Raw genomic sequence first — 14810 nt, forward strand, 5'->3', positions numbered from 1 at the left:
GACTGGGATAGTATATCTGCTAGACTATTATATAGTGGTGCTATAAGAGTTCATGACATTGAAACACTTATGTCAAAAGTTTTATATCTTAACTATACAAATGTTTTCAAAGAGGACATAGAAAAATATATTGAGGGTATAGAGTTTGTGAGATGTTATTGGACAGAGTTGTATGAAAAATATAAAGACAAGGAAAATGTTTTCTTTATAGTGGACCCGCCGTTCTATAACACATGGGATTTTCAATACCAAGTAGACTGGACTTTGAGAGACTCTTTAGAAACTTTAGACGTTATACATAACCATCCATGCTTTTACTTTACATCCGATAAAAGTGGTTTGGAAACCGTTATGAGATGGTTAGAGGACATACATGACTATGAGTTTAGATATGACAAGATAGAATATGAGAGAGGTCCTATAAACCGGAGAAAGTGTCATAACAAAGAAATTTTATTAGTAAGTAAATGTGGTTTGAAATAGGACTACTTGTTTTAGGTTTTTTCCATTGTGTCATTTATTTCTTTGACGTGGCAGAAAAGTACAGAGAATATGAAGATGAACCAATGCCTGCAAATGTTCAGTATATGTACTCGTAAGAGATATTTTTATCTAATATTAAATGGACGCACAGAACTTAGCGAATGCACAGCAACCTGGACAACCAAACCCAGAGAATATTCCAAATGAAGTTAGAATACAAACTGCAATGGCAAACTATGGTCAAGTGCCAACAGATGTACAAATGCAAACTGCCATGTCAAATAACGCTGCGTTAGGTTTGCCACCATGGTATGCAAATATGAGATGGAAAGAGTTTTATACAAACCCTGAAGTGGGATATAAACAACTTTATGCAGATGACGCGAACACAGGAGTTGACCCAGAATATGTTTTCTACCAGAGGAGAAACAGAATGTATGAGCTCCAGTTAAAGAATGCTATGGAACTCAACAGGAAACGTAAGAGACTAGGCGGACATTAGATTTTTACATATAGTAAAATGGGTTTCTTCAGTAAGATAGGAAACTTCTTTCGAAATGTTGGAAGAGGTATATGGAATGGAATAAAAACCGTAGGAAGAGGAATTTGGAACGGAGTCAAAAATATTGGTAAAAGAGTAGGTCAGTTTGTTGGTATTATACCTAAAGACCCTGAACCAGAAGAACAAGCTCCTGTTATACAACAGCCTGAACCTGCACCACAGTCTAGTTGGCAACCAAATCCAACACCTCAACCGTATTAAAAAATTATATTTTTACCGTTCGATAGTAGTTGTATATGAAACTAAGTTCTAAGTAAAACGCATGGTATAATGGAATTATTCTTTTTCTTCCATCTGTAGTAAACCATACTTGAAAGTCTGAAATACTTCCACTTGGTGGTTCGTATAACTTTGTAGGTTTTTCGTAAAAGTCATTTGCCAAGCATAAGAAAGAGTTTTGGGCGCCAGAAAATGAAGCATGAACAATAATAGCATCTTGGTCGAAAACATTTTCATATGTTCCATTAGGGTTTTCGACTTCATAAAAGTCTGGGTGTACTGGATATGCTGCAGGCTGATTTAACATCCTCATAAATCTATACCATGCCAAGTTGTTATATTTTGTAGAAATATAAACGTTTTCTCCAAGGTCTTCTATTCTATTGATTTTAACAGTTGCATTTTTCCTGTCATAAATAATATCGAGATGGTACTCTCCTTCGTCAATGTTATACTGGTTTGCATATTCGATATAGATATCGTTTATTTTTTCTTGAAAAGCTTGAAGAGTTGTTTCTAAGTTTACAAGCAAACTAACTTGTAAAAGTTTTCCCTGTTCAAATTTCTCATACATACGTTTTTCTTTGTTATAGTATCGAACTTCAAAACCGACCGTAAATGGGAAACCATGTATGGCTTCTGAAATGAACTTCATTCTACGAAAGCCAATAGCTTTTGTGACAGATGGGTCTCTTAGCCATCTTAATGGGTAGTCAAAACGATAGCCTTCATGCTTTACGGTCTCTGTCTCAAACTTTTGACCGACATTAGTAAAAAGTTCATCTAATGGTTTAGTTGTAGCAACTCTTGAATTTTCTTTTTCTATTGGAAGCATATTTTATCTAGAATAAAAATGTCGAAAGATATTGCTTCCATGAGAGAAATACAACACAACCGACAACTCATTGTGCAAGCTCTAAATAAGAACACAACAAACTTTTCAAACTATTCTAAGATATCTGAGTCATTGAAAGAAGGAAACTTAAAACTGACATTAAACCCAATGACAGATGAGTTTCTGTTTCAAGACAATAAGAACCATACTGTCTGTATAAATCCAACAAAAGGAACTTTAAACGAGAAACCTATAAATGAACTTCTTTTGAAAGCAGATGTTGACAACAAAGCTGACAAAGAATATGTAGACGATGCAATAGCAAAAGAAGAAGAAAGAGCTAACAATGCTTATGCAACAAAAGAACATACTCATCCTGAACTAGCAGACAAAACATATGTTGACAATAAAATGTCAAGTGAAGTGACAAGAGCTGAAAACGAATATTCTAAAAAGACTCATATACATTCTATATCTGAAATAACAGACTTAAACGTTAGCCTTGAAAATAAAGCAGATAAGGAATATGTGGCTAGTAAGTTAGAGAAGAAAGCAGATAAGGAATATGTGGATGAAAAAGATAATGAAATGAAAGAAAGGGTTGACTGGTACCATGAATGGACATCGAAGATTTTAAAAACTAAAGCCGATACAGGATGGGTTTCAGGATGTTTAGACCTTAAAGCAGATAAAACTTATGTTAACGATGAGTTAGAGAAGAAAGCAAATAAGACTCATACACATACAAGTTTTACAACTGTTGCTATAGAAAGTATTGAAGGAACGGTTGAAGAAACTGGTGGGGATGCATTATATTGTAAACCTCCTAACTTTCCACAAGGTTTAACATCGGATGACGACATAACGACGATGAGAAACATTAGATGTAAAGATGTTTATGTCATGAAGGATGAACATAATATTAAATTCACTGCTCAAGATTTATATGACAAGAAAGCAGACAAAACAGAGCTTCAAACATTAAAGACAGAAATACTTCAAACATTATATCCTATAGGCTCTATTTATACGTCAATGAACTCTACCAGACCAGAAGTAGTACTTGGTTTTGGAACTTGGACTCAAATAGTCGACAGGTTTTTGTATTGTGCAAACTCTTCAAAGGAAACAGGTGGAAGTAAAACGATTTCAGGTGAAAATTTACCTGCACACAGTCACTACATAGATTTAAGTACATCTCAAGCAGGTTGGCATAAGCATAAATTTTGGGATTGGTCGGCAATGACAAAAGGTAAAGGATATGATGTTAAAGACAACGTTCAGTTTGCTATAAATTGTTTCTGGGGTAACACTCAGGGAGATGGAAACCATACACATCGCGTTTCAGGATATACGCAAACAACGGGACAAAGTAAAGACTACATGCCACCTTACATGACAGTTTACGCATGGTATAGAAATGCTTAGTCGTCATTTTCAACTTCTTTAGCATATTCGTCAGGAGTTGTCTTATATTTGTTAGGAACTGTCTTTGAAAGTATACCACCTTGAACTTTGACAAGTTTGAAACGAGGTCTGACAATAGTAGTTTTATCTTCTGCTTGCAGTCTGTACATTTTGCCATGTTTGCCTAAAACTTCATAATATTCTCTTGTATACTTTTTTCTATTTTTACGAACACGAATGTGAGTACCTGTCGGGTTCCCATTGTTGTCATAGTCAATAGTATTTTCATATGGGTCGCGTTTAGGTATTTCTATTTTTACTTTGTCACCTTTCTGAAGTTTGAAGCCCGGCATTCTTTCTTGTTTGTCTCTTTTGACTAAATTATTAAATATATAGTCTTTCTCTAAGTCAGGGTTGTTTTTCATTTCTTCGGGGGAGTGGTTTCCCAAACCTTTTTGTTTACGGCTATTGTAAATATTTAAAACTTGTCTCATCTTTGCCATGGAGAAGTGTCTATATTTGTCGTCATATGACATTTCATTTGCTTCACCACCTTGTGGTTGGTTTAAGTCTCTTAACATTTTTATACAACCGTCAATGACACCAAGAGCAGAATGGTTTTGGTCGACAATGAAATATTGGTTTACATTTTTTGAACGCAGATAGTTTTTTACATCATCTGATTTGAAAGAACTTTCACAGTCAGATGTCAGTTTTGTTGGATGGTATTTGTCAACGAATATTGTCAAAGCAGTTTTCACATCTAAAATATTTTTGGACTGTAATGGTATGGCTTCACAGTATCTTGTGTTTTGACCGACAAATATTAGCCAGTATGGTGGTCCATCTGTTCTAACTCTCGGAATGTTTTCCAAGATATCCATAAACCAAGCATTTGGTGTTGAACTAAAGATTTTTATCATGAGTGCTTTCTTTGTCGCTTTAGAAACATAGGGGTCCTTGTTTGGATTCGTCATTTTTTATCCTATAAGAAATGGGTTTATTTGGCGCATTAGCAGGAGTTGCATCCAGATTTTTGCCCGCAGTGGGAACAATAGCCAGAGGTGTATTTGGAGTTGGAAGGAAGATTTTGAGTACATTAGGTATACTTAAAGAGAAAGCACAACCTATTATACAAACTGTACAGAAAGGTTGGGATGTAGCACGAGATGCAACAAATCTTATTCCAAATCCTGAAACAAGAGGAAAAGTTCAAGGATGGATGGACAATGTAGGAAGACAAGCAGGAAACTATTATAACAAAGCAAATGACTACTATAACCAAGCAGGACACTATATGGACCAAGGTGAAAGATTCTTTAACAGAGGATATAACCATGCACAACAATGGGTAAACAATAACCAACCGCAACCACCTCAAACTTGGGGAATGTAAAGTTTTTTACTGAGATGAAATGAACAATACAGCATTGAGACAAATGGGTTCAAGATGGATTTGTCGGCTTCCAGCAGTTACACAACGTGTTTGTCAAGTTCTTCCTATACCTCAGGAAGTTTTAGACCGACTTAAAAAACAACAACAACCAGTTGAAAACAAACCAAACTAAAATTTTTTACTGAGATGAAATGACCGAAGAAGTTGAAACGGTAGATTTGACACCACAAACAAAAAGTTCAGAACCATTGTCAAAACCTGTCAAAGAACTTACAGATGAAGAGAAAAATTCAATAATAGAAAGTGCCAGGTCTGGAAATACAAACCCTAACTACAAAGTCACTTTTCATAAAAATGGAACGGCAAGTATCTCAAAAAGAAACAGACTCTCACAAATAAAATATTGAAGTCTGAAGGAGCTTTCGAGACAACAGATGGAAAAGTTTACTTCACTGACCAACAGTTCATTATAGAACATCTCATTGACTTAGAGTCGAAATATTCTAAACTTTACAACAAACACAAAAAGTTGAAAGGAAAACAAAAACAAATGGCATATGATATTTATGAAGATGTTGACGACACAACTGTTCCTGCAAGTGAAGTAAAGTCAGAGAAACCGAAAAGTGACGAAAAACCGATAGAAGAAGAAAAACCAAAAACTGAAGATAAACCAAAACCAAAGTTTAGTTTGGAAACTAAACCAAGTCAACCTTCATTAGCTGGTATGGGTTGGCGTCAAAGACTTATGGCAGCAGGCGGTTATGTAAAGTAAAGAAAAAAATATTTTTTTTTCTTTTTATAAAAATGCCCCCATATAGAATGGACAGAAAGTCTGCTAGAATAAAAGCAGAGTTGCAAAGATATGGTTGGAGAGTTTCGAAGAATTTTAAATATAGGAAGGGAAGACCCATAAAAGTCTATGACAAACTGGCTGGTCTTCGCTACGAAATGGATTTGGAAACAGCACGTGCCAATTATCCAAACAGACTAGAGAGGTTAGAAGAAGAACGTCTTATGGACATGCCTTTCGATGTGTTAAACATTGCATGAAGTAAAAAATTTATTTTTAAAAAAGTGACATTTTTTAATTTTATTTGAAATGTACGCTGAGTTTGTTAGTGAACCTCAAGTTGAAGGAAACTTGTTTGTTAGATGAGAAATATGAAATGGCATACCATTTTAAAACAATATATTTTTACATATATTAAATGCTTCAGGTTGAAAAACAAAGAACAAAAAGTAGCAGATACAAAACCGTTAGACTATATCTTTACAAATGCTGGTAGGACTATTTCAGATGAAGAAATTTCATCCCGAGTATACAGGTTTGACTATCCAATTCGTTGGCTTCAAAGTCCTTCAGATGCAAAGGCAATAGGATTTAGAAGAGTTTTGTTTTCAAATAGAACTAACGCATTTATGTTCGCAGTATATTTTCATGGGCAGTATAAAGGTTCTGATGGTCTAATAGACAAATTTGACGAAATGAGAATCTTTACAGTTCGTTCAGACGAAAGTCTTGAGAAAACTCTAAATGACTTTCAAACTCAAATGAACAAATATTATTGGGAATTTCAAGAAAAATACGACTCTTTACTAAATGGAACATACTATCTGAAACTAGAATATGACAAGATGAACTCCACCGTTTCATTTCAAAAGATTGAAATTAACCCTCCAAGAGATACAGAGTTTTTATTTTGGAAAGTAGACAAACGTTCTTGGGCACAATTTCTTCGGTTACTAAACCAGAACGAACCATTACCACCAGATGGTCCATTTAAATTTATACTTCCACCAGCAGATTTGACAGTTTATAGAAACGTGTTTGACCCTCAAAATGTTATGTGTCATGCAAGTTTCAGTTCAAGCAACAATAGTTTTCTATGTATTGGTAAGGACTTTTATGACTTTGCTTCTAAATTCTACGAACCACCTAGTAACAGTTTCTCTGACTTTCAAGTTTGGTTCACAACAAATGGTGTGCAACATATTATTCCATTGTACTATGACTTTTATCTCGAATTGTCTTTCATATATAACTACGGAAAAGTGCTGAAAAAGTATTGAAAAATAATGTTTATGTTAGCATGTTAGATCTAACACGTTTTCTAACCTCTTGAATTTTCAAGACTTCTTCGTATATGTTTTGTCATGACTTCATCGTACATGTTTTGTCAAGACTTCTTCGTAAATGTTTTGTCATGATTTCATCGTAAATGTTTTGTCAAGACTTCTTCGTAAATGTTTTGTCAAGACTTCTTCGTAATGAGTGTAAAGGACCCAAAAATAAAGTTTATGTTAGAATGTTAGATCTAACACGTTTTCTAACACGTTTTCTAACCTCTTGAATTTGTCATGAATTTCCTTAAGATAGAAAAAATAAAGTTAGTTTTATTTTTTTATTTTGTATGTAAAGATATGATTTCAGGGATTTTTTTGACGAAGTGTCAACCTTCACTTCGTCAAAAAATAACAGTTATATAATGAAAAAGTGTCATTTTTTTGTATTTTTTTGTATGTAAGATATGATTTCAGGGATTTTTTTGACGAAGTGTCAACCTTCACTTCGTCAAAAAATAACAGTTATATAATGAAAAAGTGTCATTTTTTTGTATTTTTTTGTATGTAAAGATATGATTTCAGGGATTTTTTTGACGAAGTGTCAACCTTCACTTCGTCAAAAAATAACAGTTATATAATGAAAAAGTGTCATTTTTTTCATTTTTTTGTATTTGACGAGAATGTTTAGGTGAAGAGGTTAGATCTAACACGTTTTCTAACCTCTTGAATTTGTCATGACTTCTTCATCGTAATGAGCGTAAATGTTTTGTCATGATTTCATCGTAAATGTTTTGTCAAGACTTCTTCGTATATGTTTTGTCATGACTTCATCGTACATGTTTTGTCAAGACTTCTTCATCGTAATGAGCGTAAATGTTTTGTCAAGACTTCTTCATCGTAATGAGCGTAAATGTTTTGTGAAGACTTCTTCATCGTAATGAGCGTAAATGTTTTGTCATGATTTCATCGTAAATGTTTTGTCAAGACTTCTTCGTATATGTTTTGTCATGACTTCATCGTACATGTTTTGTCAAGACTTCTTCGTATATGTTTTGTCAAGACTTCTTCGTAAATGTTTTGTCATGATTTCATCGTAAATGTTTTGTCAAGACTTCTTCGTATATGTTTTGTCAAGACTTCTTCATCGTAATGAGCGTAAATGTTTTGTCATGATTTCATCGTAAATGTTTTGTCAAGACTTCTTCGTATATGTTTTGTCATGACTTCATCGTACATGTTTTGTCAAGACTTCTTCGTAAATGTTTTGTCAAGACTTCTTCGTAATGAGTGTAAAGGACCCAAAAATAAAGTTTATGTTAGAATGTTAGATCTAACATGTTTTCTAACATGTTTTCTCACATGGTCTAAAACTCTCGAAAATCATGAAATTTACACCAAAAATATAATTTAGGGTAGATGGTTAGATCTAACACGTTTTCTAACCTCTTGAATTTGTCAAGACTTCTTCGTAAATGTTTTGTCAAGACTTCTTCGTAAATGTTTTGTCAAGACTTCTTCGTATATGTTTTGTCATGACTTCATCGTACATGTTTTGTCAAGACTTCTTCGTAAATGTTTTGTCAAGACTTCTTCGTAATGAGTGTAAAGGACCCAAAAATAAAGTTTATGTTAGAATGTTAGATCTAACATGTTTTCTAACACGTTTTCTAACCTCTTGAATTTTCATGAATTTTCCCGAAATAAAAAATAAAGTTAGTTTTATTTTTTTTATTTTTTTTATTTTGTATAAAAAAATAAAAATGTCAACAATCGGCACAACAACAACAATACAAACAACTACAGCACCAAACTCTTTAGTCATGAATCCAACATCTATGTTGGTAGAGATGAAAAGCTTCATTCCTTCTTCATATACTTTTGAAACAGAAATCCAGAAGATAAAGCAGGAACTTTTAACATGTAATTTAGACTGTAGTGCGAAAGATGAAACAAATGAAGAATATCTTTATGAAATGCAGGACATTATTGACCATTTGCCTAAATTGCCTGAAATCCAACAACAAAAGCTCACTATTCCTGAATTCGATGAAATAGAAGTCAAAGCAACTGACTCAGTAGAAATAAAGAAGTTCATACGAAAGGTAAACTATGAGTTTCTAGGATTTCATTGCAACCATAAGGTTATGGACAAAGATTGCGATATGGTATATAAGAATGTTTCTGACATATATAAATCTGAAGAATTTAAGACCTACGACAACTTTGTTTCGTTAGTTGCTGAATGTGTATGGCAGATAAGAGATAAAGATAGAAGAGGCAAAGTATGGAATAAACAGATAAAACCAGCAACTTTGAGTTAAAGAAAACCATTGACGCTTTAGTTGTTTTAGCAGGTAAGGTTTCAGAATATAACGCAAAAATGAACCCGCAATGTTCTAAAATGTAAAGCAGCAATGAGGAGATATAACTACTCCGTCAAAGAGATAGAACGTATGAGAAACGACTATGCAGACTTAAAGACAGAAATGACAAACATTGAGTTTGAAACAGTTGGAAAGATAGACAATGACACCAAATTGGTTAGAATAGGTGATTTAAACGTAAGATACTCAAAGAAATACAACAAATATTCTCTGTCAGACATTATATCTCCATCTGGAAAGAGACCGCAGGACTGGGTTAGAATTGCTTCTAGTCAGAAAATTTTGACAAGAAATCCTGAGCTTATGATATCGGTAAGATTCTATGGAAACTACAGCATATCTCATTGACAAAAGTCTTATACCAATAGTTTTTGTTATGGTTTAGACCCAGTTGTTGGATATAACTTCATAACATATGGTTCATTCGATACGGAAACGTTTGCAGTGAAGGCTTACTTTACATCGTTCAGAAACCGAAGGACTTCAATACAAAAAGATATAAGATAGGAAGAACATATAATATAACTCAAAGATATGACAGTACAGTATAGAGTCAAGGTTGTGTTTGCTAATGATATGAGAGCTGCAGAAACAGAACTACTTGAAAAGTTTGAGAAATGTATGGTGCTCCCATAAAAGGTAAAGAAACGTTTGAAGTAGATGAGATAGATAAAGCTATAAAATTATTTGACGAAGTTGCTGAAAAATACATGTAAAGCGTTTATTTTTGGTCTTTTGTGAAAGTCAGAAAATAACGCTAATTTTTTATAAAATATTTTTTTATCCGGAATGTAAAGACAGATATGTCAACAACAGAGAACACAACAACAGTTATAGTCCATGAAGCTATAAATGAAGAATATGAGTGGGTTCAGTTTAACAAACAACTCCGTCTCATTCGTTCGGTCAAAGACGATATGTACCAGATGCAAAGTATTTTGACAGCATGTTTTGCTCCAGATACCAAACATACAGACGATTGGTTCAAAAACCAAAGCACACAAGAACTTTTGAGCGAAGCACAGCGAGACCGACTTCCTTCGGGGTCGCCTAAAACTCATGAAAATCGTAAAAATTTGCCAAATGGTTTGAGAGGTTGGTATGTACATAGACTTCTTGTAAATGCTGTTGCAATGTGGGCTTCGCCTCGTTATGCTTGGAATATTTACAGACTTCTTGACGAAATTCATAGACAAGAACGTGAAGAGATGGAAAAGAAACTTCATGCAAAAGATGAAGTCATTGAAGCAAAAGACAAAAGCATTCAGAAAGAATACCACGTTCGGTACCAAAAGGAAAGGAAAAGAACTATAAGTATATGATTTATACTGAAGAGTTGGAGAAAGAAGAAGACAGAGATATGGTTATGTTGCATTTAGTCAGAAGAAACAACAAAAGCTTTTACGACCTTGCTAAGATTTACAAATCTGACAGAAATTGGTTCTATCGCGAAAACTTACCGATTTCAATGACACCGAATGAAGATGTGAAACAAATAGTTCAAGATACGTTACCTCAAACACACTATGATATTAAAGGTTGTACAATACTTACATTCAAAGAAGATTTGTCATTGTTAAAGGAAAAAATAACAGAGTATTTTGACAACTTCAAACAAGTAGGGTAGATGAACCATTTATTTTTACGCTTGACTTCAGATGGCTCAAGTAGCTCAATTAGGTAAATTGCCTCGTCAAATCCTTCTGGCATTCCGAGTCCTTCCATCCGACAGGAAAATATTTTCCCGACAACTGGAAAAAATTTTCCTTCCGACAGAAAAAATTTTTCCTTCCGACAGGAAAAAATTTTCCAGTTGTCCGTCCGTAAACCATTCAAATTTTCGAAAATTGAGAACTTTTTGGTCGAACTTCAGAAAAAGTTTTTCCTTCCGACAGAAAAAGTTTTTCCTTCCGACAGAAAAAGTTCTTCCTTCCAACAGGAAAAATTTTTCCTTCCGACAGGACACAAACGGATGACTGACGTTCCTCTTCCTGAATGCCTTCCAAAGCCAGAAGAACCGAAAGCTGCAGAACCACAACAGACTTACTTACTAAGACTAAACACTTAGATTTTTCAAGCTTGACTTTTTACAATTTGAACTTTGTTCGCGTAGATATGAATTCTGAAAGAAGTATGAGGGTCTTGTATGACTTTATACTTCTCCCATAGTTCATGTCTGTCAAACTTACCTGCCATGGACTCTTTCATAAGTTCCATGAAATCGTCTTCGGACAATCCGGGGAAAAGTACAATGTCAGTAAGTATTCTCTTTACATCCTTACTTAAACTCTTTGCTGTCTGTACACATATTACGACTGAGATGTTAAAGTGTCTGAGCTTCTTAAGAATTCGACACATATCTTGTTCTCTGTTCTTTAACAAAGGATGAGAAGCAAAGTCATCTAAGATAAGAAGACATCTATGAGGGTAAGTCTTCCAATCGTAAGATTGCAATTTCTTCGAAATGTATTCTATCTCTTTCTGTTTGTTTCTGAAGTGGTGTTTGTCTAATATTCTCTGCATTTCCTCATTTGGGTCTTTAAACTTAGAATTTATATACTCATTTTATAGCATTATACTTCAAAACTCTTCTTTGGTACTTCTTTATCCAATCCAACAACTCAGTATCCTTTATACATACTAACTTAGACTTCTTTATAATATCTTTGAACGAATTGACGGTTTGGTCAAATTGACCAGAAGTACTACAAATGACTACTAACTCATAGAATGGGTTCTTCTCATCTAGTTCTTGTTGTTGTGCAGCCATTTTAAGATAAGTGAAAGTCTTACCCGACCCAGGTGGTGCAATTAGACCTGTTTATACCATTCTGAGCAAATAAGAACTTGTCATGTATAGGTTTTATCTGAGCATTTTCTAACTTCCTCTTGTTCTTGTTTAAAACATTCTCAAATTTCTTGTCAATGTCAGCAAACTTTTTTTTCAACATATTTTTTAGAAAAATTAAAATTTTTATCTTTTAGAAAATGTCTAGCGATTTCGCTATCTATATTCGAGACAAGCTTTTCGACAGCAAAACATCTGTCGACCATAAAATCTTACATAGTGTAAACAAGAAAGGTGAATTTGTTCTAAAGTTCTGTTTCTGGGAATATGACAAGAACCATAAAACATTAAGCAGAGCAGTCTTAAAATTTGTCAATGACAGACTTGTTGACAGAGATGACGCCGGATTGGAAAGATGAAGTCCAACAAAAGTTCTTAGAATGCAAAGAAGACACATGCGCTGTTCTTGAAGATGAAATAGAAAACAGAATAGAAGAGCTATTAAAGGACAAAGAACTTTTACATAAATATGGTTGCGCCAAATTTGACATAACTCCACCAGAAAAGAAGAAGAGAGAAAGAAAGAAAAGAAAGTAGAAGAAGAGAAGAAAGAACCTGAACCAGTTCCAGAGAAAAAGAAATTTGACATGTAAAAATAAAATTTTATTTTTAGAACATTTCTGGGTCAAATGTCAATGTTCTCTTCCTCTTTAGGAGCAAACACTGGCTTAGACTCTAAAATCTTTTTACCCAATTTACCTTTGAACTTCTACAACTTTAGACTCATAATATTCATAGTCGTCTGCTTTCTTTGGTTCATAAGGTTATAACAAGTTTGTATGCTTTGCCTTCTTTAAGGTTTGAAAACCTTCTGTCAAAACTTTCTTTGACTGCTAACAAACCTTCTATGTCTAAGTCTTCAAATTTCGCACCATTTTTTAGTCACAATAGCAAACTTAACTGGTTCGATGTTCCAAACTTTGCTGAATGAAGACTTTTCAAAATGGTAGAAGTAAACATTCAAATATGTGAATGGGTCTAGTTCTTCTTTAAGTCCTGACATGTACTTGTTTACTGAGATGAATTTTGCCATCTTTTCTATCGGATAAAAAAATATTTTTTTTTAAATTTACTCATAAAAATTTTTCTTTGTATATACACCATTCTGTACGTCTAAAAGACTTTTGACATTTGCCAAGAATGTTCGTTTAGACGCTGTCATATAACCATATTCTTGACAATATTGTTTATACGAATCGTACAATGACCTTTCATCTAATGACACAAAGTCAGTTTCATCTATGAACAGTTCATATACACTCTTGTTTGCTTCTAACAATGTTTGTCTCTCTTCGGTATGTGGAATTTGTCTTGGATTGAACTTAGAAATATCTAATGTCATGAAATATGAGAACAAGTGGTTGTAAAAGTCAGATGTCAAAGTTTCTGCTAAGTCGTCAAAATATTCTGTATCTTGCATATGAGAATCTGACGTTCTGACAACTACATATCTTCTGTCAGAACTTTCTAACTTCATCGGAACAACATTGTTTGAAACCATAATGAAGTTTGCAACATTTTCACAAAACTCTTTGGTCTTTATATTTTCTTTTCAAACAACTCCAACTTTGTCTGTTATAAGACTCTTCAAACATCTGAGTTTCAAAACTTTTGTTGTATCTATACTTTGAAGTTCATTGCAAACTATAAGTTTTCATATTCTCTATTGAGGAGTTAAACTTGCCACAGATGTTTTCTAAGTTTTCATATTCGGGTTCGAATAGCCCTCTAACAGTTTGCATAAGATATCTGTAAAGAATGTGTTCTTACCTGTTCCTTGTTTTCCAATTATAATGAGAGCAGTTTCATTTTTAGCACTTGGATGTTGTAAGATGTTTGCAAACCAACATAAGATATACTCATAGACTCTTTCGTTTCCATTGCATATAATTTCTTTGACATGGTCTAACCAAGCTTCTATAATATTTTCTTTCCATTCTACTTGTTCATATTTATATCCAGTGAAGATAGAATAGAAGTTTGGAGAAGGTGTATAGAACTTTATACCTCGAACTGAAAAATCTTCAAGTTTTGACAATAAGATATCCCAAGCATCTAACATCTTCATGCCAACTTGTACGACTTTTATTTTCTTAAGTTTCTGTCTACATTCTTGTTCAGACACTATTGTTTGCTCTTGGTTTGTTAAAGACAACATCCCATTCTTTCATAACATAACATTCTGGGGCAGAGTCGACATAAATGACTAAACGTTTCAAATTCTCGACTGCTTTGTTAATAGTCTCGAAATGGACACATATTTCTGAATGCTTGGAAGTCATAAAATCTGAAACATCTATTCTGTACATTTTTATAAAAATAAAAAAATATTTTTTTTTATTCTTGACTTTGTTGTTGCATTTGTTGGCATTTGTTGTTCTTGAGCTATTTGTTGTTGAAGTTGTTCTTGTAATACAATACTTTCACCAGTTGCATCTTCCAATTCGAAACTTTCTGCCGTCATTGACAAATACATAGGACATAAAAGTTTTACAGGAACAAAGTTTGCGTCAACTAATGTCAACGTTATACTTGCCAAAGTGTTTGAGTTCACTAAGGTTGAAATTCTGCATTCGAAATGAACAATAGGCAAACCAGCAGAGAAAGTA

The 14810-nt window shown here is 33.7% G+C and overlaps 10 protein-coding genes and 4 pseudogenes across 14 annotated transcripts, besides 1 other annotated feature; 10 read left to right on the forward strand and 4 right to left on the reverse strand.

The window, feature by feature from the left end:
* Positions 1-622: 622 nt before the first annotated feature.
* On the forward strand, positions 623-985 carry TVAGG3_0806900 (uncharacterized protein; the record flags this gene model as incomplete). The annotated part of the gene is made up of 1 exon (XM_051247551.1): positions 623-985. One exon carries the CDS (start codon positions 623-625, stop codon positions 983-985), a length of 363 nt encoding a protein of 120 aa, XP_051083026.1.
* An 18-nt stretch (positions 986-1003) lies between these two features.
* On the forward strand, positions 1004-1246 carry TVAGG3_0806910 (serine threonine-protein phosphatase family; the record flags this gene model as incomplete). Its single annotated transcript, XM_051247552.1, has 1 exon — positions 1004-1246. One exon carries the CDS (start codon positions 1004-1006, stop codon positions 1244-1246), a length of 243 nt encoding a protein of 80 aa, XP_051083027.1.
* A 4-nt stretch (positions 1247-1250) lies between these two features.
* TVAGG3_0806920 (uncharacterized protein) lies at positions 1251-1838 on the reverse strand (the record flags this gene model as incomplete). The annotated part of the gene is made up of 1 exon (XM_051247553.1): positions 1251-1838. The coding sequence occupies one exon, from the start codon at positions 1836-1838 to the stop codon at positions 1251-1253; it is 588 nt and encodes a 195-aa protein (XP_051083028.1).
* A 714-nt stretch (positions 1839-2552) lies between these two features.
* Positions 2553-14332: a mobile genetic element.
* Positions 3754-4390, reverse strand: TVAGG3_0806940 (uncharacterized protein; the record flags this gene model as incomplete). Its single annotated transcript, XM_051247554.1, has 1 exon — positions 3754-4390. A coding segment is annotated over one exon (637 nt), but the record flags the coding sequence as incomplete, so codon positions are not given.
* On the forward strand, positions 4501-4902 carry TVAGG3_0806950 (uncharacterized protein; the record flags this gene model as incomplete). Its single annotated transcript, XM_051247555.1, has 1 exon — positions 4501-4902. One exon carries the CDS (start codon positions 4501-4503, stop codon positions 4900-4902), a length of 402 nt encoding a protein of 133 aa, XP_051083030.1.
* On the forward strand, positions 4922-5074 carry TVAGG3_0806960 (uncharacterized protein; the record flags this gene model as incomplete). The annotated part of the gene is made up of 1 exon (XM_051247556.1): positions 4922-5074. One exon carries the CDS (start codon positions 4922-4924, stop codon positions 5072-5074), a length of 153 nt encoding a protein of 50 aa, XP_051083031.1.
* TVAGG3_0806970 (phage tail repeat-like family) lies at positions 5309-5677 on the forward strand (the record flags this gene model as incomplete). Its single annotated transcript, XM_051247557.1, has 1 exon — positions 5309-5677. A coding segment is annotated over one exon (369 nt), but the record flags the coding sequence as incomplete, so codon positions are not given.
* Positions 5725-5955, forward strand: TVAGG3_0806980 (uncharacterized protein; the record flags this gene model as incomplete). The annotated part of the gene is made up of 1 exon (XM_051247558.1): positions 5725-5955. One exon carries the CDS (start codon positions 5725-5727, stop codon positions 5953-5955), a length of 231 nt encoding a protein of 76 aa, XP_051083033.1.
* On the forward strand, positions 6391-6975 carry TVAGG3_0806990 (uncharacterized protein; the record flags this gene model as incomplete). The annotated part of the gene is made up of 1 exon (XM_051247559.1): positions 6391-6975. One exon carries the CDS (start codon positions 6391-6393, stop codon positions 6973-6975), a length of 585 nt encoding a protein of 194 aa, XP_051083034.1.
* TVAGG3_0807000 (organellar and viral DNA polymerase type B) lies at positions 8730-9071 on the forward strand (the record flags this gene model as incomplete). Its single annotated transcript, XM_051247560.1, has 1 exon — positions 8730-9071. A coding segment is annotated over one exon (342 nt), but the record flags the coding sequence as incomplete, so codon positions are not given.
* On the forward strand, positions 10157-10777 carry TVAGG3_0807010 (annotated as a pseudogene). Its single transcript has one exon. A coding segment is annotated over exon 1 (621 nt).
* Positions 11427-12123, reverse strand: TVAGG3_0807020 (annotated as a pseudogene). The gene has a single exon. A coding segment is annotated over exon 1 (697 nt).
* On the forward strand, positions 12342-12760 carry TVAGG3_0807030 (annotated as a pseudogene). Its single transcript has one exon. A coding segment is annotated over exon 1 (419 nt).
* On the reverse strand, positions 13271-13909 carry TVAGG3_0807040 (annotated as a pseudogene). Its single transcript has one exon. A coding segment is annotated over exon 1 (639 nt).
* Positions 14333-14810: the final 478 nt, after the last annotated feature.

The sequence above is a fragment of the Trichomonas vaginalis genome, chromosome VI (genome assembly GCF_026262505.1).
Source record: "Trichomonas vaginalis G3 chromosome VI, whole genome shotgun sequence".
NCBI classification, from domain to species: domain Eukaryota; phylum Parabasalia; order Trichomonadida; family Trichomonadidae; genus Trichomonas; species Trichomonas vaginalis.